The 22,653-nt window shown below is 56.5% G+C and overlaps 1 protein-coding gene across 4 annotated transcripts in view; it reads left to right on the top strand.

Annotated features, from left to right (window-relative positions):
* Nucleotides 1-22,653, top strand: part of SLC12A5 (solute carrier family 12 member 5) — a 76,660-nt gene that overhangs the window by 15,468 nt on the left and 38,539 nt on the right. The window contains exon 1 of one of the 4 annotated variants that reach the window (XM_034424154.3): nt 13,129-13,314. The exons of 1 other annotated variant lie outside the window; for it this stretch is intronic. In XM_034424154.3, the coding sequence (XP_034280045.1) occupies nt 13,263-13,314 (52 nt within the window). In that variant the 5' untranslated portion in view covers nt 13,129-13,262. Of the gene's footprint in view, nt 1-13,128; nt 13,315-20,435; nt 20,578-22,653 lie in introns of those variants that run through there. 2 more of the 4 variants (XM_034424156.3, XM_034424157.2) reach the window with 2 other exon arrangements.

The following is a 22,653-nucleotide window of genomic DNA, read 5'->3' as shown; positions in this document are numbered from 1 at the left end:
CTCGGGGACGATGGCTGCATGCCTCATTCTGACAGCAGAAGACCTCCAAAGATCTCTTTGCTGTGGGTGTGGGGAGGCTCTGCCGAGATGGACTTCCTGTCTTCCCCCTCCTGGCCCTCCGGATTGTTCTTGGGTTGTGGGTGGGGTGGGGTGGGGGTGGGGGTGGGGGTGTTATGGCCTTCTCTCAGTAGCCTTGGATGCCCTGGCCTGGCCTCCTGGAGTGGGAGGGGGAGGCAGGAGAGGCATTTGGGGATGTTCCAGTCATTGGGGGGAGGGGAACGAGAAGTCAAGCTCTGGACCACTCCAGGGTGGGTTTCTGCAGGGCTCAAGACCCTCCTGTTACTTACCAGTGCTATGGAGGGTGGGGGGCGCTGATCACCTAGTAGGTGTAGATCATGAGTTCGCTTATATTTCCCTGGACTGTCCTGGAAACATGGCAGAAGCCTTAAGGAGGACATTTACGTAGCTGCCCGTCTCACCAACGTGACTCTTGACTGGGTGACCGGGACTGTCGGGGTCCAAAAGGGAGAAGCAGGTTGAGAGACAGGAGGAAAACCTGTCAGGAGCGAATGGCTGCTCTTGGGGAGCAATGGGGGGGGGGGTTTCCCCTGTTGCTGGAACGAGAGGTGGGAGTCTCGGCCTGGCTGTTTCTTGGACAGGAAGTGGCTGCCTTGTTGCGGATTGACTGCAATTGGGTGCTCTCTCTGGGGCCACCCTTGAGGGGCATCCAGAAAGGGAGCAGCTGCCAACTGGAGGCTTGGCCGGGCCTTCTCCCTCTCTGGCCCCTGATGGGGATGAGGGCAGTCCTGGCAGCGAGGGAGGCCCGGGGTCTCTCCTGCCTTCCGACCTGGCTGTTGCGAAGAGGCGGCGCTGGGCCGAAAGAAGGCTGCCGGCCGGGGCGCCGCTGGGTATTGGCCGCCCGGCTTGGCACTCCTTCTGCCGGGGCGAGTGGGCGGGGGCCGGCCCGGGTCAGATGCTTCCACAGGCGGCCTAAGGCCACGGAAACGGCGAAGCGTCCCGGGCCGCCTCCTGCAGCCGGAGACCGATGAAGCCGGCTCGGCCCCCTTCTCCCTCCCGCAGCACCGGCCCGGCCGGCGGAGGGGAGGCGGCGGCGGCTCGGAGGAAGCCGGGCCACCATGACAACGCCGGAGCGCGTGCCCGGTCGACCGTCGTCATAGCAACTTGCGACTGCAGGCGGGGGCCCGCGGTTTCCATGGCGACAAGGAGTGCACCTCGCCTGCCTCCCTCCCTCCCTCCGGCCGGTCGGTAGGGGGGGTCTTCGTGGGCGCCCGGTTGGTGGGCGCCTGCTCTGCCGGGGGCGCTCCGGTGCCGGCGATACGTGCCTCCGCGGCCGCTTCGGGCTGCGATGCTTTGGGCCGAGCTGGGCCTTTTGCGGGCGTTTGAGGGGAGCAACTGCCCCGAAGTCCCGCTGCGGCGCCCCTTCCCTCCCTTTGTCCCCGGCCGCCTGGCTTCCTCCCCGGCGGGCTCCCTCCGGCATTCGGGACTGGCCCGCTTCTCCCTCTGCCCAGCGAGAGCCGCAGCCACCCTCCGCAAGCGCGCGCGTGTCGAAGGGGGTAAGCCGAGAGGAGCGGGGCGGAAGGGCCTCCGGGGACCCCTTCGGGTCTCTCGCCCATCACAGCAGGGAAGGAGAAAGTCTCCCAGGCCTCCAGAGTCTGTTGTTGGGCCTGTCAGACTGGCCTACTTGAAGGGCTGACAGGGCAGTCGAGAGGTGCTCAGGAGCTGCCTTGCTCTGATTGGGACACTCTGGAGCCCTTACCTTTTATGGGGGAGCTTTCTGAACTGGAGGTCTGTGGGGAGAGTGTGAGTCAGTCTCTCTCTCTCTCTCACACACACACACACACACAATCCAATCACTGGCTTGGAGAAGGCGGCTGGTGTGCTGCCAGGCCAGGTGGGATCCAGGCCAGGTGGGGCCCTCCCATTCCCCCAGGATCAGCTGAGAAGCAAAGCAACTTCACCCAGCTGCGGAGGGGGTGAAGGGAGCATTTTTCACCCCCCTCTCCATGCACGTGGCCTAGGAGTTCTTGGGGGCCCCAAGAAGGCTACAGTTGGCTTGATTTAGCCACAGTTTCCTGAACAAGCCATTATGGATTTACCTGACACAAAGCTGCTCCAGAATGGTGGGGGCTCCATCACTGGAGGTTTTCAAGAAAAGTCTGGTCCACCATTCCTGCAGGATGCTGTAAGGACTCCTGCTTGAGCCGGGGGTTGGGCTAGAAGACCTCCAGGGTCTCTTCCAGCCCTAGCACTCTGTGAGAAAGGTGCAAGGCGATTCAGTCGTCCATCCTAGTAACCCATTCAGATGGGCACTGGCTTCCAGGGCTCTTGGGCACATGAAGCTCCCAAGGGTGAGAGGATAGAGGGCCCTCCCCTCCGTGACCTGGGCAGGACTGAACTGAGGGGGGGGATGAGGCCACCCACGGGGATGGTCATGGCTAGCAGCAGTCGGGACCTGGTCTGATCCCAGACACTGATGGGTCCGTGACCCCTGCCCGTCTCTCTCTCTCTCTCTCTTTTTTTTTTTTTTTTTGATTTATATGCCGCCCTTCTCCGAAGACTCAGGGCGGCTTACAATGCACTAAGCAATAGCCTTCATTCTTTTGTATATTTATACAAAGTCAGCTTATTGCCCCCACAAACTGGGTCCTCAATTTACCTACCTTAGAAGGATGGAAGGCTGAGTCAACCTTGAGCCTGGCGAGATTCGAACCTGCAGTAATTGCAGGCATCTGGTCTTAATAACCAGCTTAATAACAGGGTGCCTTAGACCACTGTACTACCAAGGCTCTTGATGGGAGGGGGCTTCATCTATTTCAACTCTTCAGTCTGGAGGTTTCCAAGGAGTTCCTGGCAATGGATGATGGGCTTCAGCATCTTCACACCCCTACACCCCCAGCCCTTATGGGTGCTTTCTCTGTGATCTGGCAATTTTATCGCCAGGGCCTCTTCTGCTCATCTTTGCCAGTCATTGTGTGTGGATGTTCAACACACACACACACACACACACACACACACCTTGTGGGTGCTGAATAGGCCATGCAAGCTCATTTACCGCAGCAGTGTCTCTTGCTCTGCTGAGCGAGGAGTGTCAGCCCCTGAATGCTGCATGAGGCACGGGGGAGAAAGGGGGCAGCCGGACTCCTTGTCCTGGGCAGGAGGGCGATGCCCGTCCACAGAGCATCCACGCTCCTGGGCACCACTAGGGCCTTGCCAGCTGGTGACCTCCAAAGTCTTGAGAAGAGGAAGTGACTTCTATGTGGCATGTGTGGTCTGCCACCCTATTTGAAATTAAGAGTCTCCAGAGCAGTGGGTAGTCTATCTGCTTGGGGAGAAGCTCACTTGTGGGCAGGTCAGGCAATGAAATGGATCGGGGAGGCCATTGGTGCTCTGGGTCCCCAGCCCTCTCCTCTCCCTCTCTCCCTTGGGTTACGTCTTGCCCATCCTTCTCCCTGGGCCTCCCCAGCTTCGCTCCAGGTGGCCCACAGAGACCCCACCCCAATCGCATTTCCCATGCTCCTGGCATCTTTGGGCACCTGCTTAGCTGGGCTGCTTTTTTGCTCATTCCTTCCATTTGTGCAGCTGCCCATCTCACGAACGTGACTCTGGCTGGCAATGCCATCCAAGCAGACCATAAACCATTTGAAAAACCATGTCCTAATAAAAGCAGATCATCTGCAAGGACCAGGAGAGTGTCTCTGGCGTGACATACGGTGCAGCCGTCTCACCAGTTCCCCGATTCCCGGGATCCCCAGCCGGCCAACAGGGTCTTCCAGAAGATTCCCTTGCACCAAACCTGGGAGGTTTCCTGTTTTATTTTCCAGCAAGAAACAGAATAGCCTGTAATCGGATTGCTTCAGCAGACCTAAACACATCAGAAGCGTAACCAGCCACGCACAAACCAAACCCTGGGGCCGTCCTGGGCCTGCTCAGTGGCCCAAAGCCACGTGGCCGCTGCCCACTGGGGCCGGCATCCACTGAGGCAGCCTTAATTGTGGGGCACGTGGAGAGCCACTTCGACCCAGGTGCTCCACCCCCTGGCTCAGCAGCTGCTGCCTTGCCCGGCTCTGGTGCTCTTATCCCGCCCCCCCCCCCGATGATCTCAAACCTCTCAGCCCTCCTGGCTCCTCGTGCCCAGGACAGACAGGGTCCCCTGGCCTGCTCCTCTGAGGGGCCACCCGCCTCAGCAGGACTGGCCTGGATTTGCCCAGCTGCCCAGAAAAGCCTTCCCCTGCTGGGGGGATCCTTCCTCTTCCTCTGGAGTCAGTAGCTCTTCTGCAGGGCTCCCCCTGCTGCTCAGCCTTTTCGGCAATGCTGATTCCCCTCCTCCCCCAGAGCCCCAACTAAAAGCCCCAATTGCTCAGTAGCCTCTGGGAGGATTTCTCCCTCCTCCCTTCTACACCTTTTCCGCTCTGCCACCCGTTTTTCCCAGCTCTGCCCCGTGGCTCTTTTCCTCCGTGGGCATCGCTTTCCTTGCCTTGAGCCGGGAGGGTTTTGTCTTGTGTGGCCTTCTCTGCCATGCCCCCCTCTCCCTCTCCCCCTCCTTCCAGGCTGCAGAGGGCCCTGAGGGGCTTTGTTTGCTGGAGTGGCAACCTGGTTGCATTTGCTGCCTTTCCAAGGGGAGTGGGAGGCAGAATAACAGAACAACAGTTGGGAGGGACTTCGCGGTTTTTTACTCCAACCTCCTGCTCAAACAGGAGACCCTCCACCATTCCGGACAAATGGCTGTCTCTTCTTGAAAGCCTCCAGTGATGGAACATCCACAACTTCTGGAGGCAAGTTGTTCCACTGATTAATTGTTCTCACTGTCAGGAAATTTCTCCTTAGTTCTAAGTTGCTTCTCTCCTTGATTAGTTTCCATCCATTGCTTCTTGTTCTACCCTCAGGTGCTTTGGAGAATAGCTTGACACCCGCCCCCCTCTTCTTTGTGGCAACCCCTCAAATATTGGAAGGCTGCTCTCCTGTCTCCCCCGGTCCTTCTCTTCACTAGACTGGCCGTGCCCAGTTCCTGCAACCGTTCTTCCTGTGTTTTAGCCTCCAGCCCCCTAATCCTCTTCGTTGTCCTTCTCTGCACTCTCAACGTCTTTTTTACATTGTGGTGACCAAAACTGGATGGAGTATTTCCAGGTGAGGCTCTGGGGTGGGTGGGAAAGATGCTTCCTGAGCCCTGCCATTTTTTTCTCTCTGCCTTGTTATGCAACCGGCCATCACGTCACATGAAAGGCTTCATGGCCACGGAAGTCACCTGGGGAAGCAGCGGCAGCCTCTCCTCACCCAGGAGATGCTACAGTCTTCTGCATGAGGGAGCTGGTTGGCTTTTGTTTCCCTTTCTCCCTCTTTTTAAATATAAACAGCTCTGGAGGGGAAAAGATGGGGAAAATGTCTTTGGGTGAGTGCCCTAAGAAAGCCACCTGAACGTTCCCCCCCCCTTCTCAAGCATTGTGGAAAATCCTCATAAGCAGCTCGGCCACCTGTACCTGTCAGCTTTCTGAAGCTCCTTTGAAGGAACCATCTGGAGCCTCATTTAGCAGGAGCTCCGATTCTGTGCGTCGGATATGTTATAGGCTAATGCTTTCCACCAATTTATCCAAGAGACATTAAATAAAGAGAGCCAGCTTGGTCTAGGGCAGGGGTCTTGGCAACTTGGAGATTGTGGACTCCAGAATGCTGGCTGGGGGATTCTGGGGGTTGAAGTCCACAATTCTTAAAGTTCCCAAATTTGGAATGCCCCTGGTCTAATGATTAAGGCACGAGGCTAGCAAGTGGGAGACCATGAGTTCAAGTCCTGCCATAGCCATAAAAGCCAGCTGGGTGATTTTGAGCCAGCCGCTCTCTCTCAGCCCAACTCATCTCACAGGATTGTTGCTGTGGGGAAAACAGGAGAAGGAAGGAAGGAAGGAAGGAAGGAAGGAAGGAAGGAAGGAAGGAAGGACGGACTGATGACATTGCCTGCTTTGGGTAATGGAACATCTGCAAGAAAAGCTCAGAGAGCACCAAGGACCCCTCATGTCAGCCCTGAGCTGCAAAGATTCTCCTTTATTAGAAGGAAGGTGTGTTGGATATGTTCATCACCTTGAGTTATGTGTAAAAGAATAATAAAAGCAGGTTGCAAATAAATATTAAATAAATGCTTCCTTGATTATTTATTTGCTCATGTGACTTATACCCACCCTTCAGTCTGGGGACTGACTGCTCAAGGCAGCTCACATTTGAAGTAGAAACACCGAACAAAGTTTAAAGCAGAAAGTAGAACTGAAAGAAGGTTCTGGATTAAAATCGTCTGACTAAAGTCTGGTGAAGGAGATGCTTCCTTGCCATTCTTCTAATGCGAAGAAAGTGGTTCTCGGGCTATTCCCGCAGGAGGGGGCACATTCCCCAGCCTGGACGCCGGGCAGGAGGAGTCCCTCTCCTCCACCCACCCAAAGAATGGGCCTCTGCAGTGGGGAACTTCCTCAGGCACATGTGGATCTCATCCAGGGGTGGAGGGAGAGGTGGCCCCTAAGTAGGCAGGCCTTAAAGGCCTCTTCAATCCTGTCCAGCAGGCACTGGTGACCAGGGCAGTCACTCAGGACAGGCAGCGGATGGATGACTGGACCTTGCAATGGCTAACAGCCAACTTTTGCACCAAGAGCAGCTTCGTGTGAAGTAGCCTTGCAGGGGTCAAGTCAGTTGAAATGAAGGCCTCGGTAATTGTTACTCCCATAAGATCAGCGTCTCTGAGATGCTTTGATTGGGGTGATGACAGGGGTACCTCCCCTCCCTTGGCAGCATCCAAAGCTCTGGAGAAATTAGCTGGGGAGGGGAATTCACACCCCTTGGGTCCAAACCAGCCCCCTCTCCCTTGGGGTGTGGGGTCCATTGGAATTCTGTGGAGATCTTCTTTGTATTCTTGCTAAAAGAGCAGCACATCCACCTTAGAGGTTTGGAAGAAGGGCCCTTTCTTTAAACAAATCAGCTTGCATGCCTGCCCAACATAGTCAGTACTGAAGATGGACACCACTCCTGAATTCAGCTACTCTAAAGTCTCTTGACCGTTCATCAGACTGAAATGCTGTAGGAATCCGAGAACTGTTTTGCCTCTTTTCCTCGCGATTCATAGACTAACAGAGTTGAAGGGACCTTGGAGGTCTTCTAGTCCAACTCCCTATTCAAGCAGGAGACCCTGAACCATTTCAGACAAATGGCTGTCCAATCTCTTCTTAAAAACTTCCAGTGTTGGAGCATTCACAGCTTCTGAAGGCAAGCAGTTCCACTGATTGATTGTTCTCACTGTCAGGAAATTTCTCCTTGGTTCTAGGTTGCTTCTCTCCTCGATGAGTTTCCATCCGTTGCTTCTTGTTCTACCCTCAGGTGCTTTGGAGAATAGGTCGACCCCCACTTCTTTGTGGCAGCCCCTCAGATATTGGAACACTGCTGTCATGTCACCCTTTGTCCTCTTCAGAGTTGGCTTCCTATTTCTGGGAGGTAATATTGGTAATATTTACTCAGGTGTTGTCTTAGCATGTTGTGTGAGCCGGGCCATAATATGCAGTCAGATCTTATTACTATGACATTTACAAGGCCGCCTTATTTCATATTTCATTTGTTTCATTGCGACTGGGCGATGTGGGATGTTCTGAAGCTGTCGTGCATGGGGAGTTGTTTAGCCCAGCCTCCTGGTCTGCCTTGGATGGAATTTGGGGAAAGGAGTCCAACTGTTGGAGGCCAATAGTGGCTGATGAGAGAAAGGAAGGTGGAAATTCAGAGGCAGTGACAGGAAGGAGAAGCTGGATGGGGAATGCACGGAAGAAGCTGGTTTAACATCTGGAACTTCTGGAGCTGTGGAGGGCCAGGTCAACTGGATCTTGAAAACATTTCAGAGTTCCTGTTTGTCCAATCATATCCCAAAGGTGCTTTTCCAAAAGGCAACTGAACTTTCTTTGTTTTTTTTCCTTGAAAACATTTCGCTTCTCACCCAAGAAGCTTCTTCAATTCTTCAGAAGAACTGAAGAAGCTTCTTGGATGAGAAGTGAAACTTTTTCAAAGGGAAAAAACTCCAAGAAAATCCAGTTGCCTTTTGGAAAAGCACATTTGAGACAACCACGACCTGGACGGTTGAGAACATCCATAGTCATTTGTCCCATCATACAACAAACAAAATCCAGGTGGGTTTATTCTAAGTGTCAACCTCCTGTTTCTCAGGGTTGAGTAGTCTTTTCCGGAAGACCCTCCTTGGTGGCTTGCCTCCTCCTTCCTCCCCCAAGGCCATTCCTTCCCAGATGGTCTCCCTGGGAGGAGTTACAGGTGGCCACTGAGTCACACATCACCTTCGGCTGGTTTGCTTGCTGTGTCCCCCTTCAGAGAAGGCGAGACGGAGAGAGAAGATCATTGCTCACAACCTGGTTATATCCGGATCAGGTGGCCATCATCCACAGGGTGGCCGGGTTTTCACAAAATCCAAGGCTGAATGGTGGCGTTCACTGAGTGTGGAATAATGCTTGGTTTGGATTAAGGTTACAGTTCCCTGTTGGATTATTTATGAAGAAATATCTGATGGAAACCCAAAAAATGGAATAATTTGTGGTTGCCATCTTTGAAGCCCTTTTGGAAGCAGCCAGTTTTTTGAAGGACTGGCACCTCTCAAAGATGTTTGCCCACTCATGAAGATAGTCCCCTGGAGACCCCCAGCAAGGCTGGCCACCCTCATTTTCCTTAGTCCCCAATACGACTGAGCTTCAGGGCATCTTCACCCAGCATGCTCAGCCTGGGCCTTGATTTAACTAACTGTTGGGATGCCTGTGATCTGCTCAGCTACAAGAAATTCCATGCAGGACTCATGCGAAGCAGGTTTCACAGGCTTTTTTGTGGTTGATGTCGTGGTTGGAGGGGATCACAAGCGCCGTGTGCTTCAGCATCTTTCTAAGGTCTGAGGTTGGACTGGCTGGTCAACAATGGGAGGGATGCTCTCTCTTTTTCTTTTTTTGAAGGGGGGCACCCTATTTGCTCTTCTCCAATCCTCTGGCACTCCTGAGGGATGATTGAGAGCCCCACAGCTCTCCCACCAGTTCCTTCAGCATTCTAGGGTATACAGGTAGTCATGACGACAATTGACCCCAATGTTTCTGTTGCTCAGTGAGACAGTTCTTAAGTGAGTTTTACTACTTTCTCATCACAGTGAAGTGAACCAGTTGTCAGGCATCTGGACTTTGATCACGCAGCCATGAGGATGCTGCAATGGTCGTAAGTGTGAAAAACATAAGTCATTTTTCCTAGTGCAGCTGTAACTTTGAAAGGTCACTAAATGAACCGATGTAAATCAAGGACTATCTGTATATCATCAAAGCCAAAGGCTAGAAGGGTCCTTTTACTGCATCTCTGCTGACCCTCCCCTGATTGTTCCCAGCCTGTGCTACCCAGCCCTCTCCTCCCCCCCTCAATTTCCTCCGGATGTAATGATGGGGGCAGAAGAAGAGTTGAGTCCCTCTGATTTCTCTGGCTCGTTTATCAAGATTTCTCCGTTTGGGATAAGCAGCGAGGGCGCCCCCCCCCCCCCGCCTTCCTCTTGGCCTCCCTCTGGTTCCCCAGGCCATTAAGGGATTATTTTTAAACAATGCTTCACTTTTATTATAACACGTTATCGCTGTTAGCCTGAGGTGTTAAATTGTACTTTCCTCTGTTCTTACTGTATTTATGACATGTTATGGCCTCACGAGGGCTACGTTTCTTCTCCTGAAAGTGATGGACATTCATAAGGTTAGAAAATCTCCCGTTTTGATAGACTCTCACTTAATGGGGGGGGAGAGCAAACACCGCCCTGTGTGGGGCCTGAGCCTCTCATTGATTGGATGAGTAAGTTTTAATACTGGTTTATTTTGCAAAATTGTAGACAATTTCTTGGAAAAGTTTTGAAAATAGAGGAAAAACAGAAACACCTAGTTTGCGCCTTAAAGTGGGAATGAAAATTTCAGACAAAACATGGAACATGAGAGCTGGAAGGGACCTTGGAGGTCTTCTAGTCCAACCCCCTACACAAGCGGGAGACCGATACCATTTCAGACAAATGGTCATCCAGTCTCTCCTTAAAAAACTTTCAATAATGGAGCTACCACAACTTCTGGAGGCAAGCTATTCAGAATAATAATAATAATAATAATAATAATAAGAATAAGAATAAGAATAAGAATAAGAATAAGAATAAGAATAAGAATTTTATTTATATACCGCCCTCCTCCTGAAGGACTCAGGGCGGTGTACAGCCAATATTAAAAACATAAATATACAATATCCTAGTTAAAATTAATTAAAATCATTAAATAGTTTTGGCCAAATTTTAAAACCCAAAGTTAAAACCCAATTTAAAATCATTCAATTAGACAGCCCCGCCTGTCAGAACAGTAGGGTCTTGAGGGCACAGTGAAAGACCCAGAGATCAGAGATGTTACGAATATCCGGGGGCAATTCATTCCAAAGGGCAGGGGCTCCGACAGAGAAGGCTCTCCTCCTGGGTGTCACCAGCCGGCATAACTTGGCCGATGGCACCCTGAGGAGTCCCTCTCTGTGGGAGCGAACTGGTCGGTGGGAGGCTGTTGGTGGCAGAAGACGGTCCCATAGATATCCTGGTCCTATGCCATGGAGCACTTTAAAGGTGGTAACCAACACCTTGAATTGCACTCGGAAGACCACTGGGAGCCAGTGCAGCTCGCGCAGGAGAGGTGTTACATGGGCGTAACGAGGTGCGCGGCCGCATTCTGGACCAGTTGGAACCTCCGAGTGCTCTTCAAGGGGAGCCCCATGTAGAGAGCATTACAGTAGTCCAGACGGGAGGTGACGAGGGCTTGAGTGACTGTGTGCAAGGCATCCCGGTCCAGAAAGGGACGCAACTGGCGAATCAGGCGAACCTGATAAAAAGCCCCCCTGGCTACAGCCATCATGTGCTCTTCTAAAGACAGCCGTGAGTCCAGGAGGACGCCCAGATTGTGAGCCCTCTCTGTGGGGGGCAGGGATTCACCACCAATAGTCAGCGATGGCACCAGTTGACTATACCGAGACGTCGGAAGCCACAGCCACTCAGTCTTGGAAGGGTTGAGTTTGAGCCTATTTCTCCCCATCTAGACCCGCACGGCCTCCAGGCAGCGGGACATCACATCAAGGGCATCATTGGGGTGGTTTGGGGTGGAGATGTACAGAATAACGTAAGGGACCTTGGAGGTCTTCTTCCAGCCAATCCCCCCTACTCAAACAGGAGACCCTATACCAGATGGGCATTTAGTATTTATACTCCCCAATAACCAGATTACTTTCCACAAATATAATGTGGAAAACTATCATAAATATGACCAGACCCAGTGGGGGAGGAGGTGTTGCCATCCAAATTGGAGAAGTGACCCCTGGTGAATAGTGGGTCGACAGAAGTAAGCCAGTCATAGAAAGACCTCTGTGGAACCTGGCCTGTGGGTGTGGCAGTTGCTGTCAGAGGAAAGCTGGAGTCTGCTCTGCGTCTTCATGGGAAGGCATGAGAATTGAAGTGAGTGGAAGGCCAGTCTGGCCTGATGGAGGGGCTGAGCTCCCCCCCCCAGCCCTATGGCAGTTCTGCCCTTCCTCTTTGCCAAGCCACCCGGCAAGCTGAGCTGGACTCATCTGGAGAGGGGCACAGCGGGCACGGCCTTGCCACAGGGCAAGGAGGAGATGGGCTGGCAGTAAAGCCGAGCAGCTGCCAGGGCCCAGGAGGAAGCCAGCATTTAATTATAGCCCTCCAGGAGTAATAAGGGTTTGCCATGATTGGCGCTGGGATCCCAGGGCAGAGCTGAGGCTTCTTCCCTTCCCCACTTGGCCAGTCTTGCTCATGCTGACTGGTTCCCAGTCTCAGTCCAGACATCCCCCTGACCCTCCTTCCATGGGCCAGGGCAGGAGGGGGGTCAAGCTGGAGCCCAGGATCAGCCATTCTCTGCACCAGCATGGAACTCCTGGACAGCCAGCGAAGGCAAGTGACCCCCGTGTGGGGCTGTGGTTGGCTGGTAGGCAGCTCCTTCAGGCAGCCGTTTCCAGCAGGAGGTGGCTGGCATTGTATGTGTGCGAGTGTGTGCACAGACAGGCGGTTCCAGTCGGGGCAGCTGAGATTGTGCGGGGACCAGCTTGTCACAGAAGAGGGGCTGGGCCAAGGTTGGGAGTTGCATTATCTCCTCAGCCCCCCCCTCCATGTCCTGTGCCTCAGTCTTGGCATTGGAAGCAGGTGACTCTGAATTGGTTCCAGAGGGGACACTGTCTGCGTCCCCCGGGCCACTGCTTCCTTTGGCGAAGGCTGCCCAAGGGGGAGCCCAGGCACTGCTGGTGGCACTCAGCCCCTCCAGAGATGGCTTTCCGGGCCTCCTCCAGGGTCTGGGGGATGGACAGAGCCCCCTCCGGAACCAATTCCGTAGGAGCAGATAAGGAGCAAGGTTGGGCTCCTGGCAGTTTCCTTGCGGTCCCCCTTGCTGGGAGAGAAGATCAGGCCCTCCGTCCCGCTCAAAGTTTGGCTTGGGCCAGGAGGGGGAGCAAAACAGCCAGGCAGGCTGCTCCATTCACTGCCAAAGCTCTCCCCTGCGTAGGCAAGGGGTGGGCCTAGTGGTCACTTGGCCTGCATGCTACAAGAATAGCATTCTTGGGGTCCCTGGAGAGGTGCCTTCTCCACCAAACCGGTGTGTAATTTGCAGGGGGGGGCTTACCTGCCAGTTCCCGTTTTGCACCATTCCTGTCTGCAGGGGTGGCTAGACCCAGAAGTGGCAAGGAATGTGTGAATGCCCAGATAGAGGAAGGGGTAGAGTTGATCCCCAGCTCTCTTCCCCCAAATTCCACTCCACTGTGGGGGGGGGGGGTGAAGGAGGGGAGGGGAGGAGCAGGCAGCCCCAGACGAGACTGCATCAGCGCAGGCGGATTGCGGGGGAGAGCCGCAGTGCCAGCCCCCAGATGCCCTAATTCTTCTGCCGCTGGTTCAGAGCTGCGCTGCCCTCGGAGGTGGCGCGTGGCTTCGTGGACGCTCCTCGCCCCTCCTCGGCCAGCTCGCTTGCACTGCTGCGCCCCCGATCTCGCCCCCTCCCCAACCTACGGAGAGATGTCTCCTGAATGCACGATGAAGTGAAGGGGGCTGAGCGGCGGCGGTGACAGCAGCGGCGGCGGCGGCGGGGACGGCTCTGCTCTGCACTGCAGCGGAGCACGAGGAGAAGCGGAGAAGCCTCCGGACCGGCAGCCGCGAGCCGGGAACCGAGAGCTGAGGCGAGCCCAGCTGCGCCATGCTCAACAACCTGACGGACGGCGAGGACGGCGAGGGGGGGGCGAGCCAAGGTAAGAGCGCGCGGGTAGCCCGGCTCTGCGCCCCGGTTGCCTCGCCCGCGCGGGCCATGTGCGGCGGCGGCGGCGGCGGCGGCGGCGAGAGCGGAGCCGGAGGGCGCCGCGGCTATTTTTATCTGCGGAGCGCTGGCGGCGGCGCGGCCTCTGCCGCTGTCCAGGGTGCTGGAATGCGGCCGCCGTCCAGGCTGGCATCTTCCGAGCTGCGCGCCGCCCGCCCGCCCGCCCGCCCGAAAATGGTGGCAACTCGCGAGGGAGACATTTTGGCGAGGGAGCGGCGGGGACCCTCGCCTGGGCTGCCAGGGCGGCTGGGCAGGCGCCGCTGCGGACCCCGGCTCCGCGGAAAGCCCCCGTGGCCCTTCGGAAGGCGCCGCCCCCGCTGCGGATGCGCCGGCCGCCCTTCGCTCCCATGCGCTCAACTTCCGCGCTGGGCGAGTTGCCGGGGGTCGCTTCTGCGCCACAGAGAGACCCCCCATCTCTCCGGCCCAGAATGCGACGCTCCTTCTCCCGCGGCCTTTGAGCCTGCGCTGCTGCCTCGCCGAGAGGCTGAGGGTGCCGGGCAGTCGCGGGCGGGCTACCCTCTCCCTGCCCGCCGCTGCCGTGTCTTCAGGGACGGATCCTTTGCTGCAGACCCAGCGCGGCGCCGGTTGAGCTGCGCTGTCCAGAAGCAAAACATTTGAACCCGGCCCCCTGCTGCAGCCCCCCTCCTCCCCGCTGCCCTGGCAATGGCACCCACGGGAGAAGGGCAGCCAACTGTGCAGCTGTCCTCTGGATGGCTGGAATTTGGACGACTGCCCCCTGCCCGGTGCCAGCCCAGATCAACAGAGAAAAAGGCCGGGGCACCAGGGATCCTGGGCCCTGCGTGTCTACAGGGAATGTGTGGGATGGCATGAGCCAAGGCAGATGCCATCTGACTGGAGGGGCCACCTCCAACTCTCCCCTTTCCCCTTGCAGTTGGGAAGAGGGTTGGTGTGGCTGTTCTGTCCTTCCTCGAGGACCCCCCCTCCTTGCAGGGGTGAAGGGGCTGCTGGCAATGGATCTGGGGAGGAAGCGCTGCAGGAGCCTTGTGGGGGGAGTGAGTGTTGCGCAGAACCATCTCCTTGCCTGGCTGGCTGGAGGCTCCCGCTCCCTCCCATCTCTTCTTCAGACTCTACCAGCTCCAGGTCCTGCTGAGATGGGGCTGGCCTGCCCAACTGAGGTCTTGCTGCCCCCTGGCTCCTGCCCAGTGGCTATGCCCAGCTAGACATGGTGGAAGGGTATTTGGGCAGCCCTGGTGCAAGGGCTCTGCAGCTGAGGTCCGGCTCTCCTCGGTGGCATTTGGCAAGGGACGTCCTGGAACTGGCAGTTCTGAGCAAAGGGTGGGGGTGACCTGGTAAGAGCCAGGGATTTCTCCAGACTGTGATGCCCAGTGCCCCACAGCCACTATGGGAGGCTGGTGATGGGGGCCAGGAGATGGAAATCTAAGGGCAGATGCATTTGGTATGGGTCACAGTCCCTCCAGCCGGATGGAACATATTCTGGGGAACTGAGGTATGGGGTCTTCTTCTGCAGAAGTCTTTGCCATCCCAAAAGTTTGCCCAGCATCTTTTGCCAGGACGGGCCTGTGGTATTTAGTCCAGCTGAGCAGCAGGACTGACTGGGTTCCCCCCCCAGAATCCCCCCTACCCAAAGCTCCTCAGAGCCTCCCTGAGGGCCAAGGACACCTGTGGGAACTCATGTTCCCAGTCTGGGGTGGCAATGCCATGAAGCAGAGAAATGGAATAAAGCAGTTTAGAGTACTATAATCAGGTTTATTTTAGAGATGTATTTAATTGATCTAAAATATGGGATACAATTACTGGAGAATCGTTTTGAGCTGTAGTGAAATCTCTGGCTGAATGTAGGTCAGGTGCCTCCAAGATGGAGATCAGGTGATTGGGGGTGGGGGGATTTCTTGGTTCCTCGGACAGGGGATCCCAAAAGGAAGCGGAGGCTTCTGTGCCTGGGGTCTCACCTTCCCCAAAGGTGGAAGAAAAGGGAGCCACAGGTGTGTTGGAGGCCAAATCACAGCTGACCCCTTGGCATGATGGCCCCTGGCAAGACAAGGCCAGGTTGGGGGCAAGCGCTTCCACCCTCGTTTCCATGTCTTCCTGTCTTGGCACAGTTGCCATGTTAAAAAAGCAGGGTCTGGGGGAGATGGGTGCACAGACCAGGTGGGCGAAGGCTGGGAGAGCAATTATGGACTTGGGGATCTCTGCATGGCTTTAATGGGGGTGGGGGGAGAGCTGCAGTTCCATCCATGACGCTGAAGTTTCTGTGACACCCAGGCTGGTGATTTTCATTGCTTGTTTTTTTTTAATCAAAAGCAATAAACATATAAAATATGACAGATTTGATTGGGAAATGATGACTAAAGAGCCGCTAGGAAGTATAATTCACCCACCCACAAAGCCTGCTGCTCCTCGGAACGGAGGTCTTTGCAGACCCTGCTCTGCTTGGCAGGTGGTGCAGGGCAAACCCTGAAGGGGCTCGGCAGGCTGGCTGTCTTCTCTCAGCATCAGGCAGATGCCCACCAGCGGCGGGACAGCACCCTGGCATGGAAGGAAGAGCAGCAGCTTCGCTCTGCAGTGCTGGTTTCCTTCGGCTGCCCCAAATCTCCCTGCTCTGCAGGACCCACACAAGAGCCCCAAAGCAGGAGCCCTCTTAGCCGCCTTCCCCAGGGCTGCTGTCTGCAAGCCTCTGCTGGGCCGTCCCCCACCCTTTCAAGACCAGGGAGCCTTTCTTTCTGGGGGGCAGGGGCGGGGGGGCTGCATAGAGACAGCTGGGTTCTGGGCCTGAGTCCCTCCAGGGGCCACATTTGATTGCCATCAACAGTCAAGGGAGTCCTTCTCCTTTTGAGTTCCCTGACTTCTCCATAGCTGGATCCCTCCATCCGAGGCACCTGCTCCAGGAGGAGATGGGGGAGCCATCTCAGACCAAGCAGGAAGCCTGATTGGGAGAGAGATCCTTTGCCAGTCTGCTCCTCTGCTGACATTGCAGGCGCCTGAGCAGGAGGCCGACAGAATAAGGGATGTTTGTGGTCCTCTAGTCCAACCCCCCACCCAAGCAGGAGACCCTAAACCCTTCTGGGCAAATCTCTTCTTGAAAACCTCCAGTGATGGAGCTCCCAGAACTTCTGGAGGGAAGCCGTTCCACTGCTTAATTGTCCTCACTGTCAGGAACTTCTTCCTTAGTTCCAGGTTGCTTCTCTCCTTGACTCGTTTCCATCCGTTGCTTCTTCTCCTGCCTTCGGGTGCTTTGGAGAATAGGTTGACTGCCTCTTCTTTGGGGCAGCCCCTCAAATACTGGAAGGCTGCTATCATGTCTCCCCTGGTCCTTCTCTTCATTAATCTGAACATACCCAATTCCTGGAACTGTTCTTCGTATGTTTTAGCCTCCAGCCCCCGAATCATCTCTGCACTCTAATTTCTAGAGTCTCAACACCTCTTTTATATTTTGGTGACCAAAACTGGATGCAGGATTCCAAGTCTGATCTTACCAAGGCCTTATAAAGTGGTATGAAGACTTCACGTGATTCTCCCCTCTGTTGATGCAGCCTAGGACTGGGTTGGCCTTTGCGGCGGCTACAGCACATTGCTGGCTCCATATGTTTCAGCCTTAATCGAGGGGCCAGAGGGCCAGAGCTGTGCCCTAGGTGGGCTGTCTAGCCAGAGCAGTGCTCCGGGAGCAGGCAAGGGCTGAGGGCCTGGCACTTAGAGGGCGTGAAGCTGGACAGGACGAGTGGACAGAGCACTCCGTGGGCTCTTACAGCTGTTTCCTGGCTGGGCCCTGTGCCTGGGTCAAGTGCTGATCATCTCAGCTGGCCCTGCAGGAGGCTGGGTGGTGGAGGGGGGGGGGAACCCACCTACCCTGACCTGTATGTGCTCTGAGCAGGAACATCCGGATCCTCCTGGCTTCCAAGAGCGGCAAGGGGGCTCTGAGGGAGGAGGAGCTGCCTGGGAGCAGCAGGTGTGTTTTGGGCAGGGGCGAGGGGCGGGTCAGTCCTCCTGTGGAGCCAGGGACCTGGCTGGCAGCTGCTCCAGCTATTGACTCTGCCCTCCCCCCCTCCTGGCGTGGGGATGATCCGATCTTCCTCACGCTGGGGCCGCTCTTTCCTGCCAGCAGTCCATGGGCAGCCTTGCCAGCCACCGCAGAAAATTAAAAGGCCGGTTCTTGTTGAGTGATCCCTGGGGAGGGAGGGAGGGGGGTGGAACTCTCCCAGAACCTGAAATGAAGAGACACTCAAGGCTGCAGCTGAGAGATGCCCGACCTGTTGGCTCTGTGCCCCCCTGCCCTGTCTCAGTCTGCTGGAACCTGCCTGCCCGTCCCCCCTGCCTGTTGCAATGGACCCTAAGGGCCCCATTCATTCCTAGCGTGCCAAGGCAGCTGCTGCTGCCCCTGAGCCCCCTCTGGCCCCTGGGCAACCGGGCCAAGGATCTGATGGGAATCGGGGGGTGGGGGAAGAATATGCCATGGGGCCTCCAGGGAGGAGGGCCAGATGGAGGAGGCTGATCAAGGGAGGCCCGACAGACATGGTGTGGGGAAGGAGTCTCCTGCTTCCCTGTTGCTGGGCCAGCCTTGGGGGAGGGGGCGCTTTCTCATGCTCAGCCCTTGTAGGTATGCGACCCCCCCTCCCCCGACTGCAATTAGAGGCCTAAATGCTGGGGGGACCTGCTCTGCCCCCTCTGCAGCCAGAGCAGAGCCGGCCCTGGGATCGGCCTTCCTCTGGTCCAGGGGAAGAAGGCTGAGCCCGGAGGTGGGGGGGAGGGAGCCCTGATGGAGGGAGCGGAAGGAATGACTCAACGGGGGGGGGGGGAGGATATATTTAAAGAGATGTGAAAAGATCTTGACAGGTTTCAGCAGTGGGGGAGGGGAAAGGAGGGAGAACTGGCAGGTTCTGCATGGGGGGAGGGGGAGACTAGCTGGGAAGAGGGGGGTGGGTCTGAAGGCCTGCCCCACCAGGAGAAGGAGCAGGACTGGCCTTTCTTATCCTGGAAGGCAGGGTCAGAGTTTCAGGCACATCAGCCCTTTGAGGTAGGCCAGGCTAGACCAAGCAAGCGGCTCTGCTCTATGGACTCTATGGGCTGTAGTAGCCAACTCATGCAGATCGGTTGGTGCCTCCCCTCCCCCAGGGGGCTAGTGAGGGCCACCTCTCGGGAATGAAGGGAGACGGAGGGCCCTTTTACAGCATCCGCTTTCTCTGCCTGCGTGAGCGGGAGACACCAGGACGCTTTTCCCACCAGGAGCCCCGGGGGATTCTGGGAAAGGAAATCTCTGGGAATGGGCATAGTTGGGGAACCCTGCCCCAAAGTTTCAGATGCCCATGCAGTGCCAGTTCACTCCACCTTGTGGGGGCATGAAGGGCATCGTATTCTGGCACAACTGCCTCCCTCCTGGGGGTGAAGGGGGGCCAAGGCCGGTCCATTTCGCCTGGGGCCATCTGGGCAGGCCTTCTGGCCAGAGCAGCTGCAGGCTCAGGATGACCAGGAGCAGATCCACTCTGCTGGTGTCGTGGCACCCAGAGGCCGTCCGCCATCCGTCCCTTTAAAACTGCGCCAGTCACTGGCAGTGGCCTCCTTGGTGGCTGACGATGAGGAAGGGGGGAGCACAGTGGCCTCCCACCCACCCCAGGGCTACATTGTCGCCTGTGCCATGTCCTGGACGTTTTTCTGAATCACAGAATAACAGAGTTGGAAGGGACCTTGGAGGTCTTCTAGTCCAACCCCCTGCTCGAGCAGGAAACCCTACACCATTCCAGACAGATTCTAAGTTTACAGCCCTCCAACACGGCACCTCCCTTAGGACAGGGACCCTCATCATGCCCTTTGTGCCAGGGCCCACTCCAGTGCATGTGTGGCACAGAGTCTCTTCAGGCTGGGAATTTAACTGGGGCCATCCCCAGCAGTTGCAGAGTTTGGGGGCCTATTCTCCCCAACTCTTGCAGTGGCAGGGAGAGCATTGCTTCAGGGTCTGCTCACAGCAGGGAAGCCCCCAGCGCCTCTTGGTGTGGGACATCTTGTCCTGCTCGGCTGAGAAAGCTTTGCTGTCCCCCTCCCCCCCAATTTCTACACAGAAGAGGAAGGCAGCAGAGAGGAATTTAAGCTGCAGGGAGCTGCCCCCAGGACTGCTGCTGCCCCTGCTCGGTTCAGGTAAAAGCTCCTGAAGGGGGGGCTTGAACCCAGGAGGCCCCCCCTCTCACCCCATCACAGATGCAGCAGAGATGCCTCTTCTGCCTTTTGAAGCCGACCCTTGGCTCGGCCCCTCTCCCTGGCTGATGGGCCTGATGGGGCTCTGGTTGGCTTCAGAGGTGGGGGGCAGCAGCTGGGTCTGGGGGAACATGGGAGAGACCCTGATCCCCTCGCTTGGAGGTGGGACCCCTGGACCTTGGCTTGGCAGGGGAGTCTTGCTAGGGGACACTCACACATTATTATTATTATTATTATTATTATTATTTTATTTGTAAAATTTATTAGCTGCCCATCTTGCTACACAGTAACTCTGGGTGGCTTACAATATTAGAGGATAAATCTATAACGTATAATAATCCAAATACAAAACTATAAAGTAGGTTATACTGAAATGCTCCCTACCTAAGCACGGGGCAGCCAGGCAATCGAGCAGATTTAGAAAGGCTCCTTGATCCCTGCTGGACTGGGGGCCAGCCTCCTTTGCTCTGGCTCACGGCCAGGTTCCTTTAAAGCCATGGAGCAGGAGATGTTCAGGAGAGAGAAAGAAAGCGAGAAAGAGAATTAGGAGAGAAAGAGAAGGAGAAAGAGAAAAAGAGAATTAGGAGAGAGAGAGAGAGAATTAGGAGAGAGAAAGAGAAGGAGAAAGAGAAAAAGAATTAGGAGAGAGAGAGAGAGAGAGGAGAAAGAAAGAGGAGAGAGAGGAGAGAAAGAGAAAAAGAGAATTAGGAGAGAGAGAGAAGGAGAAAGAGAAAAAGAGAATTAGGAGAGAGAGAGAGAGAGAACAAGCACACAGGTAGTTCTTGATTTACAAACACGATTGTTTTGCAGTTGTTAAGCAAATCACATGGTCATTAAGAGAATCTGGCTTCCCCCATTGATTTTGCTGACTGGGAGGCCAACTGGACACGTGGCCCCAGGACACGGAAGCTGTCACAAGCACCGGCTGATGGCCAAGTGAGGACCGCACTTCCTTCAGGGCCGCTGTAACTTCGAAAGGTCGCTAAGGGAGCGGGTCTAAGTTGAGGACTCTGCCGCCCCCACCGCCGTCTCGTAAGTAAGCGGCTCCCACTTCTGCAATCGGGGGGGGGGCTGCTCTTTGGGGGCGTCCCGGGCTGCGCGCTCTCTAGGGCGGGGCCGCGGCCAGCCAGCCTGTTTCTCCCGCGTGGCGGGGCGAAGGAGGGAGCAGAAGCAATCGGGGACCCGAGAGGCGGCAAGGCGGGGCGCGGCGGCTGACGGCGGAGGGAGCTCGGCCGCCGCTCAAGCCCAGCCGGTGGGGGCCCGGCCCGGCCCAGCCGCTGCAGCGGCGGAGGGGAGGGGGAAGCGGCAGCTGGCGGCTTACATAAGCCTCGTTGGGCGCCGGGCTGCGTTGCCAGGGAAACCGACCCAGGGCCTGGGGAAGCGCGGCCTGCCGCCTTCCGCGCCCCACGCCCGCCTAGCTGCGTTCCGGGGATGGGGGGGAGCCTGGGTCGGCCCTCCTCGGCGCGCCGTCCGGCTGGCTCTCCCTTCGCGGGGGCCGTCCGGCCCGTGACCGGCTCCCCCGCCAGGCCGGTCCTGTGGGCGAGGCGGTGCCTGGGCTCCTCCACGGCTGCCGGAAGCGGCGGGCGGACCGGGGTGGGACTGGCGGGCGATCGGGTCTCGCTCGGAGCCGGGCCCGGGAGCGGAGGGGCTTTAGCCGCTGTCCGGCGCGAGGTCGCCTGGCGCTTCTGGCCTGGGGGAAACGGGGGAAGCGCTGGGGCTGCCTCGGGGGTTGCTGCCAAGACACGTGCCAAGGGCTCCTTTCAGGCGGGGCGTCTGTCCTTAGGCTGGGACGACAGAGGGGGGTGTGCGCGGGGGCCCAGGTACATTTTCCGGGTGGTCTCCTTTTCTTCTCTGCAGGGCTGCTCAGGTGTCCTGGCTGCTTTCTGAGCCCCTCCATTGACCTGGGCAGCCAGTTTGATTTCCAGAATGCAATGCTGCGTTTTCCAGCAGGCTGGGCTGTGGGGCAGCTGGAGGGACCAGCCGGACAGCCAGGAAGGGCAGCCGATTGGAGCCCCTGCCCATCTTGCTCCTCAGCTGCTTGGGCAGCGGTTGAAAGTCTCTGGAACGGGGTGTGCCAGGCCAGGGATGAGCTCCTGGCCATCCGTGACCCTCAAAGGGAAGTGCTCTTCCTGCCTGGGTCTGTGAATGGGCAAGTTCTCCCACTGGAGCCATTTTGTGAGCACGCCCACAACCTTCAAAAAGTGCCACATCAGGCACTGCAAATCGACGTGTCTTAGGCAGACCTGCTCATGGCAGCTACTCATGCCAGGCTCTTTACTCAGAGCCAATGGTGCCCACCTTGTGGACTTCCTCCCCTTCAAGGCAAACCGTTTTTGAGGCTGCTGGTGGAGGTGCCCTTGATCCACGTGGACCCCGATCAGAGGCCTTGCCATGTGCATGCCCTGCCCGTTTCCTCCTCCTGGGCGTTACTGATACCACGCCAGATATTCAGGCCGAAGGCGTTGCTCTGGGGTCCCTCAGGAGTCAAACGCTCCCCTGGGTGGGCAGAAGGGAAACCCTCAGGCAGCCGTTCCCTGGAGTCTGATATGCTTGGGGCGCTTTCTCTGGGGGCCCCTGCTTCTTCATGGGGGGATACCGTAGGATGGCTGCTGGGGTCTCCGGCATTCCAGGTGCAGAGAGGTGGCCAGGCACTGTTTGCCCCCCACCAGGGCCTAAGTGGCAGGTTCAGCTGCTTCCCCTGGTTGGGTCTCTGTGTGTGAATGCTCCTCCCTTCCTTCCTGGGTGCTTCTGGGTCGCATGTGTGGCTGTTTGAAGAGGACAGATTCATGACTCTGTGCTGAGCGGGAGAGGAAGCAGAGCCCGGGCACATGGGTATTGTGATCTGAGTGTTTGTGGCACAATTGCATCTTTCCCAGAAGCCTTAAAATTGCATTGTTTTAAAGTGGCCAGAAATGTTGATCTCAAAACGAAGCTCATTCTGGGAAGGGAGTAAAACTCTTATAGACTAGGTGGTAAAGATAAAGGTTTCCCTGTCCAGTTGTCTCTGACTCTGGGGGTGTTGCTCATCTCCGTTCCTTGGCCAAGGAAGCCAGCATGGTCTGAAGGCATTTTCCCTGGTCATGTGGCCAGCATGGTATACGCCAAAGGTGCA

The sequence above is a fragment of the Pantherophis guttatus genome, chromosome 3 (genome assembly GCF_059756535.1).
Source record: "Pantherophis guttatus breed Tessera chromosome 3, ASM5975653v1, whole genome shotgun sequence".
Classification (NCBI taxonomy): Eukaryota; Metazoa; Chordata; class Lepidosauria; order Squamata; family Colubridae; genus Pantherophis; species Pantherophis guttatus.
This window is presented reverse-complemented; position numbering and strand designations above follow the sequence as displayed.